This window comes from Coregonus clupeaformis, chromosome 5 (genome assembly GCF_020615455.1).
Source record: "Coregonus clupeaformis isolate EN_2021a chromosome 5, ASM2061545v1, whole genome shotgun sequence".
Classification (NCBI taxonomy): domain Eukaryota; kingdom Metazoa; phylum Chordata; class Actinopteri; order Salmoniformes; family Salmonidae; genus Coregonus; species Coregonus clupeaformis.
This window is the reverse complement of record NC_059196.1, coordinates 27,819,524-27,844,865: the sequence shown is the minus strand read 5'-3', so window position 1 is coordinate 27,844,865 and position 25,342 is coordinate 27,819,524. Positions and strand designations below refer to the sequence as shown.

Here is a 25,342-nt window from a genome sequence, read left to right as displayed (position 1 = left end):
CAGCATCCTCCAGCATGACCGGTTTGGCGGTGGGTCAGTCATGGTGTGGGGTGTGTAGTATATTAAAATTATGTCTTTGTTAACGGTTTTTCATGAAGAAATGGAAGGTTGATTATTGCTATCAAGAGGGAAGGTTTTAGCGTGACGTCACATATGACAAACAGGAAGTGGGTGGTAAGATACGGGGATTGAACAGTAGAGGGAGCTATTCAACTCTTGGAAGGCTATATAAAGGGGGGAGCAACGACGGAGAGTTAGAATACAGCAAGATTTATTTGGGGTCTGGTTCTCCGGATATTGTGTCCGTACTTTACGCTGGAACCTCGTGGTTTGAATAAAGGCCTTTGAACACGATCCAGTCTAAGCAGACTCCTTGATTGACGATAACACCTACGAATAACCTACACTACAAATGGAGGCTCCGCTGAGATATTGATTGCATCGTTGTTGGTCCCTTTCCTGGATTCGCGAAGTTGACTACTGGCCAAGCCGGCTCTAAAGGTGAGAGATTACTCACAAAGAAATTTGGCCATTGGTTATCCCGCTGATTCATGAGAGGGCTTTGACGGTGTACAGTTAAAAGTACTTGGGTCATGGTTGATGTGGGGTGTTGTTGTCGATTAGGAGTCTGATAATAAATATTCTAAATTTGGTTTATGGGTAACGGGGAATAATAGCATGTTTAGGACAATGGATTGATAGAGAATAAAGGTTGGAAGGCGTCTGCATAGTTAGGGCACCGTGAATACGGACAAGACCTCTTGATCGAGGCGATTCTTTAGGAATGGGCTACAAATCCGAACTTAGTTAGACTGGGTCAGGTTGATTCCTTAAGCGGGAATTATGAAGTGAATGGTTGTATTTATGTTATACTTCTTCTATAGCCGACGGGAGATATGTTGGGGATAACCGCTTGATATGAGATTCATCTTTCAAGGCAACAAAAAGTTAGACGGAGATAATGGCGATGATGATGATTTGGCCACGGTGCGGGGTGTTCATTTGTATAGCTAGTAGGCTGCAGTTAGCTGGAGGTTGGTGTTAATGCTGGATTGTTTCAGGCCACGTGGTGCCTCGTGGCTAAGGCTTGATTGTATGGTTCGGGCCACGTGGTACATCGTGGCTAAATGCTAAATGCTAATGCTAAATGCTAATGCTAATGCTTAAGGCTAAAGGCTAACTGGGTTTTGTGTCACAGTGTACCTCAAGCTAATGCTAACTGCTAATGCTAATTGTGTTGCATGCTACATGCTAACGGATATCCTTAGAGATTCCATTGCGATGGATTAAAGTCTCTTAAACTTGTCACTGTCTGTAAGTCAGGTTGTATGTTTTGTGAGCGCTGTTAAATGTTGTTTGACTAGGAGGGGAACGAAAGGTACAGCTGGACTGGTATCCGTTTCGTGGAGGTGAAAATGTGGTTTTGATTGGATGTGCGCATGCGTGTGATTTTACAGGGCGAGAGCTACGACATGCGGTCGTGCTGAGTCGACGGAACAAAATGGTGGCGTAAGGTCATATGATTGTTTGGGGTTTCCTTTTAGGGGTTTAATAGCTACCGAGAAGGACAGGTGGACCGAATCTTTTTAAAAAATCGTTAAAGTAACTGTTATTTGAACGTTAAACTATTTGTTGAGATGTAGTACATTTATAATTTAAATATATGTTGACGAAGTATAATGCATTGAATTGAATGACGGATTAAAATGAAGTTGACATGTTTTGGGCGATCTGTTTATGCTTGGGTTCAGTTTTGTAGCAAATATGAGTGGGGAATATTGAATGTAATAACTTGGTTAAGTGTATAAACTTTAAATGCTGGTCTGTACCGTTTTCTTCCCTTGTTATATGAGGCTATAGAACGGAGCGAAGGAGAGAGAGGGGGGCTAACGTGTGCGTGACGTGACGTGACGTGACAAGGTGTGACGCAGGCAGAGGATCATTCCAAATCAGGCTAGTGTTTTTTTGTCTACAAAATCTTTCCCTAGGATGTTGGATGCAATGATACTCTCTTACACGCTTGGCAACGGACTGATCAGGGAATAAAAGTTGCAGTTTTGGGTCTCTGTGCATTACTGGGCCTGACTGGGGGATTCGGTTGGAAAGCAGGTACTGACATTATTCTGTGATATTGAAATATTTGGCTTCATATTAAACAATGGTTTATATTGGTGTGGTATTGTTGTAGATTGGAAGTCTTTTTATTCTGTGATATTAAAATACTTGGGTGCATATTGTTTTATTCTGTGATAGTAAAATACTTGGGTGCATATTAAACAATGGAATTTATTGGGGTGATGGTGTTGTAGATTAGAATTCCATGTTGTTTGGATTGCTGTGGAAGTTGACTACTGGTATTCACTTTCCGGAGGGGTTAAGGTAAGTGGGTCCTAAATTGGTAAAATAGGTGTAGAAATAAAAATTGGTCTTAATTATTCATAATTATTCATAGTTGTTAATTAAAATTTTAATTGAATAATTTAATGGATTTTTTTAGGGGGGTTTATTTTTAATTAAAATTTTAATATTCATATTTTAATTTGTTTAATTATTCATATTTTTCAAAAAAATTAATATTCATATTTTTTTTAAAAATTTTAAAATCAGATTTTTGGAATTTTTTTTTTATTTTTTATTTTTTAATATTCATATTTTTTAATTTTTAATATTCAGATTTTTTAATTTTTTATTATTCATATTTTAATTTTTTTACTATTCATATTATAGTAATAATTAAAGGGGGGGAAGCCATAGGCTATATAGGCTAAAATAAATAGTTCACAATAAAGAAAGATAAAAGAGGACTTACAATGGGGAGAAAGGATAGCAAGGCTATGAAAGTTATTACACCGGTTAATATAGTCGAACATAGTAATCCTTTAGTTAAGGGTATTGCGAGATTATCCGGCAAATGGAACAAACGTTGGCCTGACATTGAACAACCCTGGCCAGAGGAAGGGACTCTTAATCCGGATGTTATCAACATCATGAAAGTACTTCTGTCAATTTACAAGGCAGATCAGAAGAAGGGAAAACAAAAGGAACGACGTAAAGAGAAGAGACAGAGGGAGCTGGGTGTTCTTAAATTGTTTGAAGATGAAGGACAAAAACTGAGGAAAGATACCAAAGACAAGGGAAGCAAAGGTATGGAGAAAAAGCTAAAGGAAGAGACGTCGACAGAGAAACTGAGGGTAGAGGTCGGTATACCTTTCTCACATACGGATTCGGCGAGAAGACCCCCACCGTATGAGAAGGAAGTTGAGCTTAGGGATGCTTATCCTCAGCTTCCAGTAATCCTCCAACAGGGGGGATTATTACATCAGAGATGAAGATGAACAAATTATAGAGAGAGGACAAGCAGAAACGACCGTAAAAATGCATCCAAGCACCAAAGGTGGAAAGAAAATGAGAAGTCTGAAAACTAAGGGTGGTATGAGGTTAAGTAGGATGGAATTGGAGAAGGACGATGATGATCAGAGTGATTTAGAGGGGATCATGGGTGGATATGATCCGGTCATCAAACGGAGGTTGGCCAGAACGGAGAGAAGGGGTAAGGAAGGTTTGAAGAAGAAGGATACAAGATATTACAGTGCTGAGGAAGATTCGAAGAAGAAGGATACAATATATTCGAAAGTGCTGAGGGAAGCAAAGATGAAGACAGCGATAAAGAGAAGACTGAAGGTGCTGCGTATTCGAAAGGAGTTTCTCCGGCAAAGACTGTTGCAGAAGAAATAGATGGAGATATAGACCAATGCTTATCAGAACTGAAGAGTGCAAGGACTGCAGGAGAAGTAAGAGAGTTACAGGAAGAACTTCAGACGCTGACCATACGGAAGGAGAGACAGCTGAGAAGAGAGTCTGAAAAAGATGAGACAAAATATGCATTAAGGTCAAGGAAAGATAGCACGAGCAAAATGGTACCAGTTATCATTCGAGGTCAAAACTTTGAATATAAGCCGTTGCAAAATACCGATATGTCGAACATACTTGAGAAGCTGCCTATTCTTCAGAATGGGGCCTATCCTTGGATTTCGAAATTGGAGGAAATTACGGTGGGAACACAGTCTGCCATAGGAGACGTTAAGAGACTGTTGGCTAATCTCATTGGGATTCCAGATATGGAAGAAGTCTTCCAGAGGGCTGGACTCATGAGATATGTTGGGACGGCAGTGAACGATCCTGAATTGTTGGCTGCAAGTAGGAATCGTCTGTGGAGAGCATTGAAAGATACATTTCCAACGAATGTGCATCCTGATAATATTCTGATTGATCCACTAGGACACCAAGAAAATCCGAGAGCTTATGTGTCAAGAGTTCATCAAGTGTGGAGAAATATTACTGGAAATGATCCAGATGTGAGTCAAATTGAGCAGTCAATTTTGAGAGCTAAACTGCAAATGGGACTGCCCTCCCCAGTAAGAAGCAAACTGGCAGAAGTGGTTGGACTTGGAAGCATGACAAAAGGGGTCTATACAGATCACATAGCTCATCAAGTGGATCTGTACAGGAAGAAGGAACTCAACCAGAAAGAGCAGGACGAAGAAACTCTCCGAAAACTGAATCTAATACAACTGGGAGAGAATAAAAAGGAGAAGAAACAAGCTTTGGTTATGCAGAGTCCGTGTGCACCGAACCAACAAGCGCTGTCACAGCTTCCACCAGAACAGTTCCAACCGCAATTGTACCAGCCACCAATGGCGGCACCAGTTAATTCATACCCACAGCCAATTTCTGGACAAACACAGAATTGGAGAGGAAGAGGACGAGAAGGAGTAGAAAGGGGAGGAAGATTTCCATACCTCCCGCCGTCTCCAGAGGTGTGTTATAGTTGTGGACAGGTTGGTCACTTTTCCCGTGAGTGCAATTGGTCAGGAGGAAACATCAGAGGGAATTTTAGAGGAAGATACAGGGGCCAGTCAAAAGCATCGGGAGGACCGGTGAATCCCTACAGGGGTCCGGAGCCAGGATTCTAGAGGTGCCTAGATGATCCGAAAGGGGGTGTCAGCTGGTAGCGTCAGGATCGGAAAGAGATCCAACAATTGAGGTGAAAATAAACAACCGACCATTGGAAGTAATGGCGGATAGCGGAGCTGCGTTCACCTGTGTTCGACCTGAAGATGCTACACATCTCCCTATGTCCAATCAACTCGTTAGGACAATCGGATTTGAGGGAGTAAAACAGCTGATTCCTCTTACGGAACCAATTGAGCTCTGCTATAAAGATCACAAAATTAAAATACCCATACTGGTATCAGAACATACACCTGTTGCATTATTGGGAAGAGATGCCTTGTGTAAGTTGAACTGTACAATCAGATGTACACCAGACGGCTGTCTGATAGAAATGCCAAAGGAAAGGGTTTACCAATTGTCGATGATGACGGAGATGGATTCGTCTTCAGTATTCTGGATTGGAAATCTCAGTGAAGATTTTATGAAGCAGGCTAAGATATGGGAAAGATTTATTGTTGCAAATATGCCGGATGCGAAGCTTCCGGAATATCCATTCCATTGTACGCTTAAGTATTTCAAGAAGGCTGCTCAACCACAATCAGAGGAATGGTTGAGTCATCAACCGAAGAATGTTCAACTTAGCTCAAGTTGCATTATTTTAGGACCACAAGGAGCAGCTATGAAGATAAACACCGATGATTATCTGAATAGAGAATTTGAGATTGAGAAGAGTGTGCCACATGTTACCTTGTTGGTTTCAGAAGGCTATGAGCAAAAGCAAATAGGAGAAATGATGACAGAAGCAGAGAAACTTACTTTCAGACCAACGAAAGAAAATTTGGCGATCTGGAGAAGTGAAGATCAACGATTTCTTAAAATAATGATTTCGGCTCAAGGACAAGGAGAGCCACAGGCTGTAGGAATGACACATGAATCTATTTGCAATATGAAGATTGATTCAGATCCTATGAAAGAGGAGATGTTGCAACAAGTTCCAGAAGGGTTGTGGTCTCAACATAGTACTGATATTGGACTTGTAAAATCAGCTCAACCTGTGAAGGTTGAACTTCGACCAGGAGCCAAACCTCCATGGAAAAATCAATATCCATTGACAGAGGAAGCAATCAAAGGGATTGAACCACAAATTGATGGACTTTCGACAGTAGGGGTTTTAAGGACAACAAAACACCCTCGGAGTAACACGCCTTTGTGGCCTGTAAAAAACCAGATGGAAGTTATCGTGTAGCTCATGACTTGAGAGCAGTAAATGAGATAGTGATTGACTTTCCAGCAGACGTGCCAGATCCTCATACCTTGTTAGCTCAAGTTCCTCCAGATGCGACACATTTTACAGTACTGGACTTATGTGGAGCATTTTTCAGTGTTCCACTTAGTGTAGAGAGTCAGGATTTATTTGGGTTCACCTATAAGGGACAGTTCTATGAGTACAATAGAATGCCACAGGGGTACCGGCATTCGCCGCATATCTTCAATAAAGTACTGAAGGAAGATTTGGTAGGGATAGATCAGATATTGCAGAGCACTGTCATTCAGTACGTGGATGATATAATGGTTTGCTCACAAAATAAGGAAACATGTCATAGGGACTCAATTAAATTACTACAGGTATTGGCAGAAAAGGGACACAAGGTGTCACAGAAAAAAGTTGCAATATTGTCAGGAGAAAGTTGTATATTTAGGTCAAAACATAACTCATGGCCACAGAAACATTTCGGACAAGCAGGTGGAAACTATTCGTAAGGCTCCAAAACCTAGAACAGTCAGAGAAATGATGACATTTCTGGGTATTGCTGGTTATTCCTCCGCTTGGGTAGAGGATTATACTAGTTTGATGGCCCCATTGAGGGCTATGGTGAGGGGTACTGAGAGTGGTCAACTCCATAGCAATCTTTCCTGGACACAGGAAGGCCATGTGGCATTTGAAACTATCAAACAGAGGTTGCAGGAGGCACCTGCACTTGCACTACCAGATTATTCAAAGAACTTTTTGCTATATGTGTCTACTTCTACTGGAGGTAGATATGCATGCGCGGTTCTTTGTCAACCGACAGGCATGGGGACGAATCCTCAGCCTATTTCCTACTACTCTACTGCTTATTCAGAGGTAGAACTAGGGTTACCACTGTGCTACAGAGCAATGGTGGGGGTGTATTCCATGTATGACAAAGCATCATCGGTCACGATGGGCTACCCCGTGACAATTCTTACCCATCATAGTCTCAGGAATCTTCTGAACTATGGGAAGTATACATTGACTATGCCTAGGCTCAGAGACTATCATAGACTCTTAGAGCAGGAGGATGTCACCCTTGTGAGATGTGATACAGTAAATCCAGCCGAGAGTTTACCAACTTCCGAGGATGGTGAGCCACATGATTGTGTCCAAGAAGCAGAGAGATATTCGAGGCTTCGATCAGATTTACAAGCCTTTCCATTACGTGAGGCAGACCTGGAGTATTGGACTGATGGGTCTTGCTATCGGGTGGGAGATAAGTTATGTGCTGGTTATGCAGTAGTTAGAGGCAGAGGGACGGGATTTGTTGTTGAAAAGGCTGAAGTAATACCACAGCCTGCGTCTGCACAACTTGCTGAACTTGTGGGGCTAACAGAAGCATGTTTGTTAGCGGAAGGTAAGCGAGTAACCATATACACTGATTCAGCATATGCACATAGTGTATGTCATTTGTTTGGGGCGGTATGGAAAGGTCGAGGGTTCAAGAAATCGGATGGTTCTCCGATACAACATCATGCACAAATAATGAAATTGTTGCATGCTATGATGAAGCCTACAGAGATAGCGATAGCTAAGTGTGCAGCTCACAAGACAGATATGTCAAGAGTGACACAAGGGAACAAAGCTGCTGATGAAGCTGCAAAAGCCGTCGCAGGAGCGGATAAATTGGGGAAAGTTTTTCTGGTCACTCATGTAGTGGACTTGGAAGACAAAATTACGCTTCGAGATGTAATTTTGATGCAAGAAGCCGCTTCTATGATCGACCAACAGTTATGGCTAGACCGAGGAGCGGTCAAAGATGCTACTGGTCTGTGGAGAAACCATGAGGGGTTGATAGTAGCGCCTCTAGACCTTCTAGGTCTGATGATTCAAGAAGCACATGGCTTAGCTCATGTTGCGAGGGGGAGGTTCACAGAAAGATCACAAAGGAATATGGTTTTTGGGCTCCATATTTGTTTGAACAAATTGATTATTTGATAGGAAGATGCACTATCTGTCTTAAAAATAATGTTCGAAGAGGGATACCTGTTCATCCAGGTTACATTCCTACACCCAGGGGTCCTATGCGTGAGTTGGTAATTGACTTTGTTGATATGATACAACCAGTTGATGGGAAAAGATACATGTTGGTGGTTGTAGATAGATTTTCACGATGGACGGAAGCTTGTCCAACCAAGCGTAAGGATGCTCAGTCGGTTGCCAAGTTCTTATGTAAAGAGGTCATAAGCAGGTGGGGATTACCCGATCGAATATCCTCAGACAATGGAAGAGAATTTGTGGATAAATCAGTAAAATTGATGTTGCAAAAATTGGGAATTAAGCAACGTCTTGGAGCAGTTTATCACCCACAAAGTCAGGGGATGTGTGAAAGAATGAACGGTGTCTTGAAGAACCGCATTGTGAAGATTTGTCAACATACAGGTCTAAACTGGATAGCGGCGCTTCCTTTAGCACTAATGGTGTGTCGCTCAAGTGAGTTACGTGATCTACGTATGACACCCCATGAGTTGGTAACAGGAAGAAGGATGCCAACGCCTTGTTTGCGAACAAGCGGAAAGGGTCCAAGCTTGGCCCTGTTGGAAGATGAAATGAGAGCGTACGTTACATATATGGCCAATTTTCATAAAAAAGTTGTCCACATATGTTTCTGACAGGCAAAGACAAGAAGAGGTGCAGAAGGCGCCTGAGGAGGATAAGAGGAATACAGTACAACCGGGAGACAAAGTATTCGTAGAAGGTATTCAGGAGGAAGTGGTATAACGAACGTCGTGACGGACCATTTGAAGTGGTTCGTAGTACTGGAACAGCTGTCCAGGTTAAGGGGTCTCCTACGTGGTATCATTTGTCACATTGTGTTAAAGCGCCTACAGAAGAGGTGCCACGCGTAGAGAGAGAAGATGGAGATAGGGGAGAACAGGAAGAGGGAGAGATTGTCAATGTTGGGATTAACGTTGATAATGATGACACTTCTGATTATGCCAGAGATGACTATGCAGGGGATGGAAAGGAAGGAGGATTTGGGGAAATTGATTTCCAATACGTCCCAGAAGCAACAGGGAATATTTCAGTGGGATGTGAAGCAGCAGAGGCCACCAAGGGCAACTCTGGTAAAGGAGAAGCTAGTGATTCGGTTGGACAAAATAGGCCTAGACCAGTTAGGAGAAAAGTCAGACCAAAACGTTACGAAAACTAGGAATGAAGTAACAACAATAACACCAACACGTCAGTCTGTTAGAACAACAGTGGGAAGCAATTTAACTCTTTCAACATTGACAGTTGGTAAAGCCATAAATATAGCGCATTCGATTACAAGGGATCCAATAGTGTCAGCACCAATGTTAGAACAAAAGACATTAACTAAATCAACTACTTTAATGGTGACTTTGGAAGGATTTGGGGGTACGACGGCAATAACAAATGTAGGAGGTATGATACCGACACCAACAACAACTTTTCTAAAAGTAAACGATGTAACTGAAATGACTCAGCAAGTAGTCATTGAAAACAATATAGGTTCATCTGAAATAGTACAGGATAATATCATGGAAGAACAGGATGGGTTTTTTGGGTTCAACTTAACATCAGAAGATACATCTGATCAATCCCGCTCGGTAGGGAAAAGAGACGCTAAATGGAAAGCATATGGATTTGATTCGGCGGTTTTGAAAATTAAAGATCAATGGGCAGGGAGAAATCTTTGGTTTCAGCAATTAACTCATGCTGTAAGATCAGTGAGGAATCTTGAGGGTCCATGTCTGTTGAGAATTCCAGCACCAGAGACGTGGGGTTCAATTTTACAGACGATCGCTCAACCATTGGCGGGTGGGTGTCAGGCCTATGCGTTGAGATGGCTGTTGTATCATCAACGAGTATTGACAGATAAAGACATGTCGTTGTCACACCATTTGTATAAGCCTAGTTATAAGTGTTCTTGGTTAAATGAATTTCCCTATGTGAATATGGTGGGTGGTAAAGAAAGTCAGGTGACAGTGATCCCTGAAGCATTTGAGGTGAGAGCAGTGAGAGCTAAAACTTGTATTTGTTCTAATAATACAGATGAGGTAAATGGTATGTTCATGGGAATATCCGATTGTGATGGGTATATGTTGACTTTGGGTAAACACGGACGAAAGGGTAAAGGTGACAAATATAATGTAACTTTTTATGCACCAGGTAGTAAGAAGGGCAGGACTTTGATGGTGATGGATCAATTTTTCCCTATCAATGCAACTATTGGGAATTTTAGAGATATTTGGTGGGTTTGTGGTGATAAAGCATATATATTTTTACCCTATGGATGGAAAGGGTGTTGTTACATGTCCACGTTGAAGCTTCCATATGAGGTTTTTACAATAAGAAGAGGAGTAGCACCGACCCCAGATCAATCTGAAACTACTGTTGAAAATAGGGTTAAACGAGACATGGCTAAATTTACTAATCTTGAAGCCTACCATTGGAGAATAAGTCTGGGAGAGAAGTGGGGACTTGGTCTTTTTCCATGGTATGGTGTAACATTCTTAGCAGATCATATTGATAATATTACATATACGTTGCAGGGCTTTGCAAATGAAACAATAAGAGGGTTTCACCTTCTGTCAAATGCTCAAAGAAGTCACAGACTGACGTTGTTGAAACATGACATGGCTCTTGATTATATTTTGGCAAGACAAGGTGGCTTATGTTTGGCTATGAATCTGACGGGGGATGATTGTTATACTTTGATCCCAGATAGTTCCGATAATATCACAAGTGTTATAGATGCTTTGAAGAATATCAGGGATGCATTTGGAAGATCTGAGAAAGCTGGATGGTCGGCGAAGTCTTGGTTGCAAGATCAGTTAGGCCCAATAGGAGCAGTGATGGTTCAGATTTTAATCGCAGCTCTGATAGCGCTGTGTGTGATGTTTTGCTTTTGTACTTTGTTACTGACCTTTGCAAAAGCTATGATATTAAGATGGGTTGGTGTTGTGATGCCTGGAGACAACACTCAGATGCCGTTGTTGATTGTTCCTGATCTGGACGAAGATGGACGAGGGGGTCTAGATGGACTACTGATGGATAAATATCCTTTTTGATTATTTGATCATTTTACAAATTTTTTTTTCAATATTAGTGTGATTTTTAGTATGATTTATGAATCAAGGGGGGAATGGGTTTATGTGATTCATGCATCATTTATATATCAGTTTTATAGTCTTAGTGGATAGTGATGTTTAATTTGAAAGTGTTTTTTTGGAAAAGATACTGTTTGGTCTTTTTCTTTTTCTTCCAGAGGCATTTGGGAGAACATGTGGAGATTGGAATACTCAAACAAAGACAATATGAAGGGACAATATGACTGGAGGAGATGAAACAAGGAGGGTGTGGCCGATTTCATCATTAACAAGTTCATTGGAAGTCGAGACTACGGAGGAGATGAAGTGTAGTGGACTACATTCCAGTGTCTGCAATGAAATATAGACATATTTGATGTGTAATACATAATTGTGTCATATTCTTAGGTATTGATTTTAGTAGAATGATGTTTGATGTTATTGAATGCAGATGAGGATCTTAGATGCTTTTGTTTATTTCGATGGGGTTTAGGGAAAGGACGTTTAGGCAGGGAGAGATTCCCTTTCAGGTCCTATGGGTTGACCAGCCTGAGAGTGGATGTTTCTGGATAGGATTTTGTTTACAGGGGCTTACATGTGTAGTTAATTGTATTATAGTTTCAAATGTATTTACATGGTTTATGAGGTTATCTGGAGTACCGAGGTGGTTGCCTGGGGCAGAGGGACCGTAAGAGAATTTTACTGTCTTGATTGATGGATGGATATCTGAAAAGATGGCTGCCAGACAGTTTTTCGCTCTTACACTCCATAGAGATTTCTTCATATGTCATAGTAATGTATTCATACTTCACAAACAGTTGTTCATATTTCATAGTAATGTATTTACACTTCATAAACAGTTATTTCATAGAAAGGTATTTACACTCTAGAGAAGAATGTTTTTGGTTTAAGGTTAAAGATACTCAATAAGATAAATTGGTACTGGTCATAATCCTATTGTTGTCTAGACTTTTTAGTTTTGTCTCGAAGGGGGAATATGTAGTATATTAAAATTATGTCTTTGTTAACGGTTTTTCATGAAGAAATGGAAGGTTGATTATTGCTATCAAGAGGGAAGGTTTTAGCGTGACGTCACATATGACAAACAGGAAGTGGGTGGTAAGATACGGGGATTGAACAGTAGAGGGAGCTATTCAACTCTTGGAAGGCTATATAAAGGGGGGAGCAACGACGGAGAGTTAGAATACAGCAAGATTTATTTGGGGTCTGGTTCTCCGGATATTGTGTCCGTACTTACGCTGGAACCTCGTGGTTTGAATAAAGGCCTTTGAACACGATCCAGTCTAAGCAGACTCCTTGATTGACGATAACACCTACGAATAACCTACACTACAGGTGGCATTTCTTTGGGGGGCTGCACAGCCCTCCATGTGCTCGCCAGAGGTAGCCTGACTGCCATTAGGTACCGAGATGAGATCCTCAGACCCCTTGTGAGACCATATGCTGGTGCGGTTGGCCCTGGGTTCCTCCTAATGCAAGACAATGCTAGACCTCATGTGGCTGGAGTGTGTCAGCAGTTCCTGCAAGAGGAAGGCATTGATGCTATGGACTGGCCCACCCATTCCCCAGACCTGAATCCAATTGAGCACATCTGGGACATCATGTCTCGCTCCATCCACCAACGCCACGTTGCACCACAGACTTTGTCAAAGACTCCAGCCACCCTAGTCATAGACTGTTCTCTCTGCTACCGCACGGCAAGCGGTACCGGAGTGCCAAGTCTAGGTCCAAAAGACTTCTCAACAGCTTCTACCCCCAAGCCATAAGACTCCTGAACAGCTAATCATGGCTACCCGGACTATTTGCACTGCCCCCCCACCCCATCCTTTTTACGCTGCTGCTACTCTGTTAAGTATTTATGCATAGTCACTTTAACTCTACCCACATGTACATATTACCTCAACTACCTCAACTAGCCGGTGCCCCCGCACATTGACTCTGCAACGGTACCCCCCTGTATATATAGCCTCCCTACTGTCACTTTATTTCACTTCTGCTCTTTTTTTCTCAACACTTTTTTTGTTGTTGTTTTATTTTTACTTTTTTTGTTTAAAATAAATGCACTGTTGGTTAAGGGCTGTAAGTAAGCATTTCACTGTAATGTCTGCACCTGTTGTATTCGGCGCATGTGACCAATACAATTTGATTTGATTTGATTTGACTCTCCAGGAGTTGGCGGATGCTTTAGTCCAGGTCTGGGAGGAGATCCCTCAGGAGACCATCCGCCACCTCATCAGGAGCATGCCCAGGCGTTGTAGGGAGGTCATACAGGCACGTGGAGGTCACACACACTACTGAGCCTCATTTTGACTTGTTTTAAGGACATTACATCAAAGTTGGATCAGTCTGTAGTGTGGTTTTCCACTTTAATTTTGAGGGTGACTCCAAATCCAGACCTCCATGGGTTGATACATTTGATTTCCATTGATAATTTTTGTGTGATTTTGTTGTCAGCACATTCAACTATGTAAAGAAAAAAGTATTTAATAAGATTATTTCATTCATTCAGATCTAGGATGTGTTATTTTAGTGTTCCCTTAATTTTTTTGAGCAGTGTATTTTATTTTTTTCAAGCAAAGTATAAGGGAGTTATACTCCAGTCTAGTAGGTGGCGGTAATGGATGCCAACCGCCGTTAAACCTCATCGAAGAAGGAAACGACGTGTCCTGAGCCAACTTCCGTAAGGGGAGTTCACGTGTGCACAACAACTGAGCGCCGGGAATACTTTGGAAACGAGAGGTGCGTGATTTGTGAAGAGTACCTATCTCAGTGTATAATGTGAATTAGTTAGTATTTGAGAACATGATATTTGCATGGGGGTCAGATATGCCAGTTGTGTCACTGCTAAGATTAGCCAACTTTACTAGCAGCTTGATAAAAGCTAGAGTTAATTAGCTAGCTAACGTTAGCTAAAGGTGCTTTTAATGCGTTGTTGGAACATCATTAGCTAGCTGCAGAGTTCTATCTTAGTTGTCAATGTTACATTTTAAATTTTAAATCTTATCCAGAGCGACTTACAGTTAGTGAGTGCATACATTTTCATACTGGCCCCCCGTGGGAAACGAACCCACAACCCTGGCGTTGCAAGTGCCATGCTCTACCAACTGAGGTACAGGGGACTATATGTATGCGCTAACCTCCGAAAATCCTAACCATAGCTAACTGCAAAACTGTAACGTTACCTTAGTCCTTTGATCAGTGTCTAGGCCGGGCCAACTTCAACTCAATCCGTGTATTCAGAAGTTGGTCATACTGGATCCAGGAGTCTTTCCTGCAGTTAGCCGAGCTGGCTCAACCTCAGAAGCATAGCTATGGGAGAATTGCGTTTGCATTGGTTCACAATGTTGTGACAAACAGTATGTGACCTGACCAGGGAAAACTCTGTGCCCCAATTACAGGCTATACTTTAAGGTGACTGCTGGCATTTGTCAGAGTATCAACCAGACTTTTCTCTCTCGCTGTCTGTAGGTGACATCTCGAGAGAATTGTTATATTGATACAGGCGTTGACGTCACTCCCTCCCACTACCTCTGCTGCTAAAGGGTTCTCTGAGAAGCTGCTCTGGACCCGTTTCCATTCAACATGACATCAGAGAACACCCTGTAAGTAACGTCAGAATAACCTCAGTCTCATCGTGGTGTAGTTGTCACTGTGTGTTCATCTGGAGACTCTGGGGTTCTGATTGTGCTTCTGTTGCCAGGGACGATGAGGACACCTTCAAGATCTTAATCGCCACGGATATTCACCTTGGTTACCTGGAGAAAGATGCTGTGCGTGGCAACGACACATTCAACACCTTGGACGAGATCCTGAAGTGTGCCAAACAGAACCAAGTGTGTGTGTGTCTGTGTGTTTTGTGTGTGTACACAGTGGAATGTAATTTCTCTCTCCCCAACACTCACCTCCGTCTGTGTCTGTAGGTTGACTTCATCCTGTTGGGAGGTGATCTGTTCCATGAGAACAAGCCTTCCAGACGCTGTCTTCACTCCTGCATCTCTCTGCTCAGGAAGTACTGCATGGGAGACACTCCTATCCTCTTCGATGTCCTCAGTGACCAGGCTGTCAACTTCAGCAACAGCAAGTCAGTCTGTGTGTTAGCCCTGACGTGCCGATGCTAGCCCTTGCTTAGCATCCTCAAACTTTTTTAACCAATGAAAACCTATACATCACCTGTCACAAATGTTGAATAATATTCTATTTGAACTTACTATGCAGCAGGGAATTTGAGATACAAATATCCATGTATTAAAGACTTTCCAAACGTGGGTCGTATGTAGAGTATAGTAGTGGATGTGCATCAAATCTTTCTCTGTGTGTGTTCTCAGGTTCCCGTGGGTGAACTATCAGGATGAGAACCTGAACATCTCCATCCCTGTGTTTAGCGTGCACGGTAACCATGACGATCCTACAGGGGTAAGCTCCGTTGCCGAGGTTTCGCTCCTCCAGCTTGAACCACAGACACGTGTGTGTGTCTCTGTGTAACTCTGTCTCTCTCCTCACCACTCCAGGCGGATGGTCTGTGTGCGTTGGATCTCCTGAGCTCTGCCGGACTTGTCAATCATTTTGGCCGCAGCCAATCAGTAGAGAGGATAGAGATTAGCCCCGTCCTCCTGCAGAAAGGCAGCACTAAGCTAGCCCTATATGGCATCGGGTCTATCCCTGATGAGCGCCTCTACAGGATGTTTGTTAACAACCAGGTGACCATGCTCCGCCCCAAAGAAGACCAGGACCGCTGGTTCAACCTCTTCACCATCCACCAGAACAGGTGTGTGTGTGTATATACTAAGTGTGTGTGGTACTGTTTGTGTGTGTTTTACAAAAGCCACAAACTACATCTCTGAGGTGTGTGTGTGTTGCAGGAGTAAGCACGGGGCCACCAACTACATTCCAGAGCAGTTTCTGGATGACTTCCTGGACCTGGTAGTGTGGGGTCATGAACACGAGTGTCTGATAAACCCCAGCAGGAACGAACAGCAGCTGTTCTACGTCACCCAGCCTGGTAGCTCTGTTGCCACGTCACTGTCCCCCGGAGAGGCCGTCAAGAAGTACACACACACACACACACACACACACACACACACTTACATATGCTCAAGCAGCACTCACTGTGTGTGTTTATTTCTGTGTATGTTTGTATGCCCTTGTGTGTGTTCCTGTGGCCGTGTGTCATTGCCTGCGTGTGTGCGCCTGTGTGTGTGTGCGCCTGTGTGTGTGTGTGCGCCTGTGTGTGTGTGTGCGCCTGTGTGTGTGCGCGTGTCTGTGTGTGTGCGCCTGTGTGTGTGCATGCGCCTGTGTGTGCGTGTCTGTGTGTGTGCGCCTGTGTGTACGCGTGTCTGTGTGTGTGCGCCTGTGTGTGTGTGTGCGCCTGTGTGTGTGTGTGCGCCTGTGTGTGTGCGTGCGCCTGTGTGTGTGTGTGTGTGCGTGTCTGTGTGTGCGCGTGTCTGTGCAGGCACATAGGTCTGCTGAGGGTGAAGGGGCGTAAGATGAACCTTCAGAAGATCCCGCTGCACACGGTGCGTCAGTTCTTCATCCAGGACCTGGTCCTCTCAGAGCACCCTGACCTCTTCACCCCTGACATGCCCAAAGTCAACCAGAGGGTGGAGGCTTTCTGCCAGGAGAAGGTGAGCACAAGTCTCTCTCTCCCTCTGTCTCAATTTCAATTGAAGGGGCTTTATTGGCATGGGAAACATATGTTTACATGCCAAAGCAAGTGAAATCGATAATAAACAATAACAAATTAACAGTAAACATTACACTCACAAAAGTTCCAAAAGAATAAAGACATTTCAGATGTCATATTATGTCTATATACAGTGTTGTAACGATGTGCAAATAGTTAGTCTCTCTCTCCCCCTGACTCTCTCTCTCTCTCTCTCTCTCTCTCTCTCACTCTCTATATGTCATGCTCTCTATCTGTCACTCTCTCTCTCTCTCCATCTGTCACTCTCTCTCTCTCTCCCTCTGTCACTCTCTCTCTGTCTCTCTCTCTCTCCCCTGACTCTGTCTCTCTCCCTCTCTCTTCTCACTCTCTCTGTCTCTCTCTCCCTCTCCCTCTCTCTCTCTCTCTCTCTCTCTCTCTCTCTCTCTCTCTCTCTCTCTCTCTCTCTCTCTCTCTCTCTGTCACTCTCCCTCTCTCCCTCTGTCACTCTCTCTCTCCCCCGTCACTCTCTCTCTCCCCCTGACTCTGTCTCTCTCCCTCTGTCACTCTCTCTCTGTCTCTCTCTCTCCCCTGACTCTCTCTCTCCCTCTCTCTTCTCACTCTCTCTGTCTCTCTCTCCCTCTCTCTCTCTCTCTCTCTCTCTCTCTGTCACTCTCCCTCTCTCCCTCTGTCACTCTCTCTCTCCCCCGTCACTCTCTCTCTCCCCCTGACTCTGTCTCTCTCCCTCTCGCTTCTCACTCTCTGTCTCTCTCCCTCTCTCTCTCCCTCTCTATCTCTCCCTCTCTCTCTCTCTCTATCTGTCACTCTCTATCTCTCTCTCCCCCTGACTCTGTCTCTCTCACTCTGTCTCTCTCTCTCTCTCTCTCTTTCTCTCTCTCTCTCTGTCTCTCTCCCCCTGACTCTCTCTCTCTCCCCCTGACTCTCTCTCTCTCTCTCTCCTTCTCTCTCTCTCTTTCTCCCCCTGACTCTGTCTCTCTCCCCCTGACTCTCTCTCTCCCCCTGACTCTCTCTCTCTCCCCCTGACTCTCTCTCTCTCTCTCTCTCTCTCTCTCTCTCTCTCTCTCTCTCTCTCTCCCCTGCTCTGTCTCTCTCCCCCTGACTCTGTCTCTCTCCCCCTGACTCTGTCTCTCTCCCCCTGACTCTGTCTCTCTCCCCCTGACTCTCTCTCTCTCTCTCTCTCTCTCTCTCTCTCTCTCTCTCTCTCTCTCTCTCTCTCTCTCTCTCTCCCCCTGACTCTGTCTCTCTCCCCCTGACTCTGTCTCTGTCACTCTCTCTGTCTCCCTCTCTCCCTCTCTATCTCTCTCTCCCTCTCTATCTGTCACTCTCTCTCCCTCTCTCTCTGTCTCCCTCTCTCCCTCTCTATCTCTCTCTCCCTCTCTATCTGTCACTCTCTCTCCCTCTCTCTCTCTCTCTCTCTCTCTCTCTCTATATATATGTCACTCTCTATCTCTCTCTCCCCCTGACTCTGTCTCTCTCCCCCTGACTCTGTCTCTCTCCCCCTGACTCTGTCTCTCTCCCCCTGACTCTGTCTCTCTCCCCCTGACTCTGTCTCTCTCCCCCTGACTCTGTCTCTCTCCCCCTGACTCTGTCTCTCTCCCCCTGACTCTGTCTCTCTCCCCCTGACTCTGTCTCTCTCCCCCTGACTCTGTCTCTCTCCCTCTCTCTCTCTATCTCTCACTCTCTCTGTCTCTCTCTCCCTCTCTATCTGTCACACTCTATCTCTCTCTCCCTGACACTGTGTTCCCAGGTGGAAGCGATGATTGAGGAAGCGGAGAGAGAGAGACTGGGAAACCCCCTTACACCTGAGAAACCCCTCATACGCCTCAGAGTGAGTGAGACACAAGGAACATTTTATACTACATTTTATTCTGTGGAACAGTGCAACAGCATCAAGGGTGTTTCTCAAGGTGACACTCCATCCACCGTGACCTTTGACATTTTTAATTTAGAATTCCCATTTTCTTTCTATTTCTCTGTCACTATCTTATTTCCCGCTCTCTCCCTTTTTCTATTTATTTCGTGCTCTCCCCCTCTCTCTCGCTCTCTTTCTTATCTCTCTCTCTCTCTCTCTCTCTCTCTCTCTATCTCTCTCTAGGTGGACTACAGTGGTGGTTTTGAGGCCTTCAATGCCACTCGTTTCAGTCAGAAGTTTGTAGAGCAGGTTGCCAACCCCAAAGACGTTGTTCACTTCATCAGACAGAAGGAGTACAGGGCCAAAGTTAAAGGTAACACACAAACACCGTGCACACACACCATGCACCATAATCATAACATTTGACAAGCCTACTTTTTCTGATGTTCAGATCACTCGCCTGTCTCTTTCTTGCTGTGTGTGTGTGTGTGTGTAGGTGAAGAGGATGTTGACTTTGGGCAGCTCCTGAGTCGCTCCTCAACTGAGGGTCTGAGGGTGGAGGATCTAGTCAAAGAGTACTTCCAGACAGCAGAAAAGGTACACACACACACACACACACTTCTCCATACCCTGACTGTGTGTGTGGATGTGTGTTAACATGACGATGTGTGTCAACATGACTGTGTGTGTGGTAGGGCTGACCCCAATTAGTCAGTTGTTTGGTGGTTAGGCTGTTGGTCGACCGAGATTGTTTTAGTCGAGCAGTAAAAAATATATATATTTGCACCCATCTTAGTGAACTAATCCATTGCGGAGGCTTAGACTAAAAGCCAATTTATGCTTGATCCGAAAATGTGGTGGGAGGCTCCATATAGAGGGTGTGACACAATTGTGGAGCCTCCAGAGGCATGCAGAGTCCAAATCGAGCTCTGTACCGCATCGCCATTTTGTAACAATGCGGAGCGCTCTGTATAGCGCTGCGTTTACATCATTGGTTGATGGTAGGTGGGGGCGGTACATCCTGTATAAACACAAACTCACTTCCTTGACAACAGCTCTGCACTGCTCTGCAAATTCAAAATTTGAATGCTCTGACTTCTGCTGAGGCCGTATCACCATAAATGCTGCATGGCCAATGCAGACGTTGGATTGACCATGCAGCCAGATGCACAATGTACTCTCGCCAATTTGTGCAGATTCATTGTTTCCTAACTTCATTGTGTGAATTGTTTGCGTTTGATTGTTAGTGTATATCAATTCCCCATAACATATATCACCAGTAGTACATTTACCGTTAATTCCTATAATTTGTAATCTACTATGTTTGTTACTTTGGTTACGGTCATTTATTTTAATGCATTCAATATTATTATTATTCCAGTCTTCCTGTTCTCATTGTCTGAGTGGAGACATTGTTTGCAGAGTGCACAACCTATGCTACACTTGTGAGAAACAAGTTTTGGTTTATTTTATCCAATTTACGAGTTTTGTCAATTTAGTCATTGTCTTTTGTTTGGTGCGCTCCTGTCAATGTTGAGTAAGGACGCGCACCTGATTACGCAAGTCTGTCCAGCTCCCTTTTGATAACCACTGAGCGTGAAAGCGAAAAATGTCATGCTCTGATCCAGTGGAAACGTCATAAAATAGGCCTACCTGATTACTTCTTATCAGTGCTTGAAATAGGTTCCGGTACTCATTTTGGGTGCTGGTACTGTTTATATTTAGGTGCAGGAGCTCCACAATACTTTTGAGATAATATTCTGTAAGAGGAACAGGAGCTCGAGCAGTAGAACATTTGAGGTGCCGGTACTCCGCTCCGGTGAACTCTTGCCCAAGTCAAGCACTGCTTCTTATCCCTTGCGCAAATAGCCTACAGCTGTGTCTGTCCCGAGCTCACTGGCGTGGGAAACTGAGGGCTCCGAATATTTTATACAAAGTTGCAAGTTCGTTAGCTCCAGCTTCTGGGCTGGACCCAATTTAATAGTTGATACAATGTTTCAAGTTCGTTGCAGATAGGCCATGTGATTTATCTGATATTTATTTTTAATCAGGATATTTTCTTACCTGCAAGCTGCAATGTTTTTATTTGTTGGCTTTATGTAGGCTATTTTTAAATAAGTGGCAATGGCAATAGAAGTTACTTTTTAGGTTTGTAATTTTCATTTAGATTTGGATAGAATTTTGATTAATCACATGACAATGATTTTGAGATATGAAGACGTTATTATAAATTAAATTAAACTGTTTAACGAAAATGTGCAAATGAAAACTATAACTGGGACGCAGATCGGTGGCAATGGTAAGATAAATTGGCATTCCACATGAGAAAGGTTGCCGACTCCTCGTGTAGCCTATTACCGGCAACTTCAGGAGAGTAATGGCAGAATCTGCGAAAGCCAGCAGGAACAGGAGGAGAATAGTTGTCAGGTTAAGTTTTGTCTTCTTCTGGTTATCTAGATCTCTGGTGCCCTCTTGAGGCATCAAACCGTAAGCTTAAAGCATCAGACAAGCTCAATGCACATATTTTATTTTATTAAAACACATAGGGTGTGTCTATATATGGAAAAATACACGTACAAATTTAGAGCAATCGATTAATCGAAAGAACAGACTACTTTCGGTTGACTTAAGATTTATTTTAGTCGGGGACAGCCCTAGTGTGTGCATGTGTGTTAACATGACTGTGTGTGTGTAGACGGTGCAGCTGTCCCTACTGACGGAGCAGGGTATGGGGAAGGCGGTGCAGGAGTATGTGGACAAGGAGGAGAAGGATGCCATCGAGGAACTGATCAGATACCAGCTGGAGAAAACCCAGAGACACCTGCAGCAGAGAGGGGTACTGACAGAGGAGGAGATTGACCAGGAGGTACGGAGGAGAGGGGGAGAGGAGGGGTAGACACCTGCAACAGAGAGGGGATTGATCAGGAGGTACAGAGGGGGAGGGGGTAGACACCTCCAGCAGAGAGGAGTACTGACAGAGGAAGAGATTGACCAGGAGGTACGGAGGAGAGGGGAGAGATGATGGTAACCACAGCAACCTGTTCTCTCCTCAGATACGCCGTTTCAGAGAATCTAAGAAAAACACTGCAGAGGAGGCTGAAGAGGTTCAGGAGGTGAGTCAGTCTCTCACACACACACACACACACACCACACAACGCACACCACACGTATACATTCATACCAGTACTCTCCTCCTCTGTATAGGCCCTCAACAGGGCTAAAGCTCATCGCATAGAGCGAGGCGACGCCCCAGAAGACCTGGACCTATCAGATGAGCCTGACGTTTCCATGGATTCGGATGAGGACTCTGCCCTTCCTCCCCCCACCAGGGGCAGGGGGCGGGGTGGCAGGGGGAGGGGCCAAACCACAGCCAGGAGAGGAAGAGGTTTGTTTCTCTCCAAGATCTCATCACTTATCTAAAAGCTTCATTATATTTATGCATGTATACATTAACGACTGCATTTTGTTTGTTTGTGTGTGTATGTTGTGTGCGTGGGTGCATTTTGTGTGTGTGTATGTATTTGTGTTTCCAGGTGCAGCTGCTGCAGAGCTGAAGCCAGCAGGTCGGGCCCGTTCCCAGAAGGCCTCAGTGGTAAACCCCAGGCAGGGCAGAAACATCATGGATGGTGAGTGGCTGCTGTGTTTCTCAACCCTAAGTGTATGTGTGTTATTGTACTGACCTACTACTTATCTTCCATCCCTCCCTCTTTCTCCTCCCTCCATCCTGCAGCGTTCCAGGCTCCACCCCAGCGGCCATCGAGAGGGGCGGTGGCAGCTAAATCTTACACAGACGAGGTTAGTCCCTCACACTCCCCATCTCTGTGTGCGTTGTAGACTTTCTTACTGGTCTTTAAGTGCATGTCTGTGTTGTAGAGATGTTCTAATGTTGGTATCCCCTCCTCCATCTCTCCTTCTTCCATCTCTCCTCCCTCCTTCTTCCATCTCTCCTCCCTCATCTCTAGGTAACCATTGATGATGATGACTCTGATGACGATGTTTCCTTTGTGAAGCCTGCATCAAGACTGGCGCCTGCATCACGACCAACACAGAGGTAGGAAAGTGTGTGTGTGAGATGGGTAGGAGTTGGACATTGATTAGTGATCTGTGTGTGTATATGTGTCTGTTTTGTAATTGGAGGGTATTAAAGGGGCAGTGCAGTCAAAAACTTGATATTCTTATGTTTTATATATTTTTTCCAAACTATGAGGTTGGAATAATACTGTGAATGTGAAAACGATCATAATAATGCCCTTTTAGTGTAAACTGTTTGAAATGTCAGCTTGTTTTGCATGGGTGGAGTTTATATACCAATAACAAAGAGTGTTTGCCCTCCTCTCTCCCAATAACAGCTTAGTTTTCAGGTTACACATTAGGCTCTTCCAATTAGACTCATCACTCAGACAGTCCTAGTCAAATTCTTTCCATTTCATTTCCATTTTAGTCATTTAGCAGACGCTCTTATCCAGAGCGACTTACAGTTAGTGAGTGCATACATTTTCATACTGGCCCCCCGTGGGAATCGAACCCACAACCCTGGCGTTGCAAGCGCAATGCTCCACCAACTGAGCTACAGCAAATTCTTGCTTGAGAAATAGCTTTTTGATAAGAAGCTGTTTTTGTTTGTTTTAGATTAAAATGGTAAAAAAGAATCACAGTAAGGTACTTAATTGTTACCCAGTAATTATTTGATATTGAGTTAAAAACGGCTACATTGGACCTTTAACAGGTTAACGGTTCTGCGTTTTGTATTCTAGGACCTCCTCCTCTTCCTCCTCCAGTAGGCGGGGCTCCCAGAGTCAGAGCCAATCATACAAAGGGGTGACATTTGATGACGACGATGATGAGGTAAGAGACCTGTGAGATGACTGATACGCCTGTTGTAGTGTGTGTGTCTGTCTAACCTCTCTCTCTGTCTCTCTCTGTCTCTCTGTCTCTCTGTCTCTCTGTCTCTCTCTCTGTCTCTCTCTGTCTCTCTCTCTGTCTCTCTCTCTCTCAGGAGGAGTTTGACCCGTTTAAAGGCTCCAGTAGGAGTGGCCGGCGATAGCTTTAACTCCGCCCCTTTGGACAATTTTCATGTTTCTTATTGGCTAGTGAGCTGTGAATGTATGATTAACTTACCCATAGTTCTTCATACCACTTGTGGTCCTGACTCATGAGGGTGGACCCCTGGGCTGCCTGTTCAGAATAGAGGAAACGTTAGCTAGCGCTAGTCGGCTGTACCTGCGCAAAAACTCTATTTTTCATCCTATAGCTTGTTCTCAATCTTCTTTTTAAATAGTGAGCCAACATGTTTTCAGCACTTGTATTTCCCTGACAGATCAAAACTCATTTTCTCATGCTCTCTGTTTTGTCTTTCTGCAGCAGACATACAGTGAGCAATCAAATCGCAGAAGCAAATCGCAATATATATAGAATCGTGAGAATTGCGATACATGTCATTTTGTGAGGTCCCAGCCCTATTAGGGACCCATTAATTCTAACTTCTCGCTCGAGTTTTCCATACCATTCGAAGACTTTCTTTTGATTTGACTGTTGATTGGCCGTTCTGAGCTCCTAAAGCGTCATTAGTCAGTGTTGAGCACTGTTATTGTTCAGTGTTGGACCCATTCAGTCACCATGGCAACCGTCCGCTTTCAGCAAATGTATTAAATACTTCCTGTTTCTATTCCAGATGTGTGTTTACTGTTCATGTTTGACCCATGTACACACACACACACACACACACTTCTCACTTGTTGACATTCACACCCGCTTTATGTTAGAACACACAAGACAAGCTAAACAGTAAATCTCAATTATATTCCCTTGATTCCACAGGTCCTCGTCTCCTCAAAGCATATTGGAGGGTCCTCCCTCAGATCTTCCCCTCCAATGCGTTTTGAGGAGGAGGCATGGAGAGAGGCCGCAAACACAATTGAGATTTATCACTTCAGGAGAGTTTCTTTATTTGACCAATCTCTGGAAGATGTTTTACAATTAAAACGATAGACTGATGCTTCAAGGATATGATCAAATGTGGTCCTGTACAAATACATTAAAAGTTGAGCCTTTTCTCTCTCATTTCTGACCTCATTTGACATGACGAGAGATTTTCACACTGCCAGTTTTCTTCCACATTATAGCATAATATAGCACATTATAATATGACAGGGCTGTTTCACACTTGTATATTCTGTTGTCTTAACACCAACCTTAGCCCAGGGCTTAGATAGAGCAGGGTATTGGGGCTAGCCCCACAAATCGTTCTAAACATGGTGGCAAAATTGCCAGTGTGAAACGCCTATTTCTGATGTCATTTAAGTGAAACATGTATCGTGCAATCATGGCCAGATATATGGTGGAGACCTTGAGGCAATTTTGTCAGATCAGTGATAGTTCAAGGAAGGACAAATTGCTGTATATTTAGAGTTGGCCACTTGAATAGAGTAGTACCTGGCCAGTGACTGGAACTACAGTGTACAACAGGTCAAATAATGTCGTTGTTGTTGATCCTTTCTGCATGTCGCCAT

The 25,342-nt window shown here is 43.8% G+C and overlaps 1 protein-coding gene across 3 annotated transcripts; it reads left to right on the top strand.

The window, feature by feature from the left end:
• The first annotated feature begins 13,979 nt into the window (after positions 1–13,979).
• mre11a (MRE11 homolog A, double strand break repair nuclease) lies at positions 13,980–24,104 on the top strand. 3 transcript variants are annotated; one of them, XM_041876842.2, is made up of 19 exons: positions 13,980–14,061; positions 14,791–14,924; positions 15,023–15,155; positions 15,243–15,403; positions 15,648–15,735; positions 15,831–16,087; positions 16,182–16,367; positions 16,772–16,943; positions 18,729–18,809; positions 19,077–19,206; positions 19,330–19,430; positions 21,529–21,699; positions 21,887–21,946; positions 22,038–22,218; positions 22,367–22,459; positions 22,564–22,628; positions 22,796–22,884; positions 23,588–23,678; positions 23,830–24,104. In XM_041876842.2, the coding sequence occupies exons 2-19, from the start codon at positions 14,905–14,907 to the stop codon at positions 23,875–23,877; spliced, it is 2,127 nt and encodes a 708-aa protein (XP_041732776.1). In that variant the 5' UTR covers positions 13,980–14,061; positions 14,791–14,904; the 3' UTR covers positions 23,878–24,104. The 3 variants fall into 3 exon arrangements, with proteins under 3 accessions (XP_041732776.1, XP_041732777.1, XP_041732779.1); XM_041876843.2 differs by having other exon boundaries at positions 14,007–14,061; positions 14,859–14,924; XM_041876845.2 differs by having other exon boundaries at positions 14,033–14,061; positions 14,865–14,924.
• Positions 24,105–25,342: the final 1,238 nt, after the last annotated feature.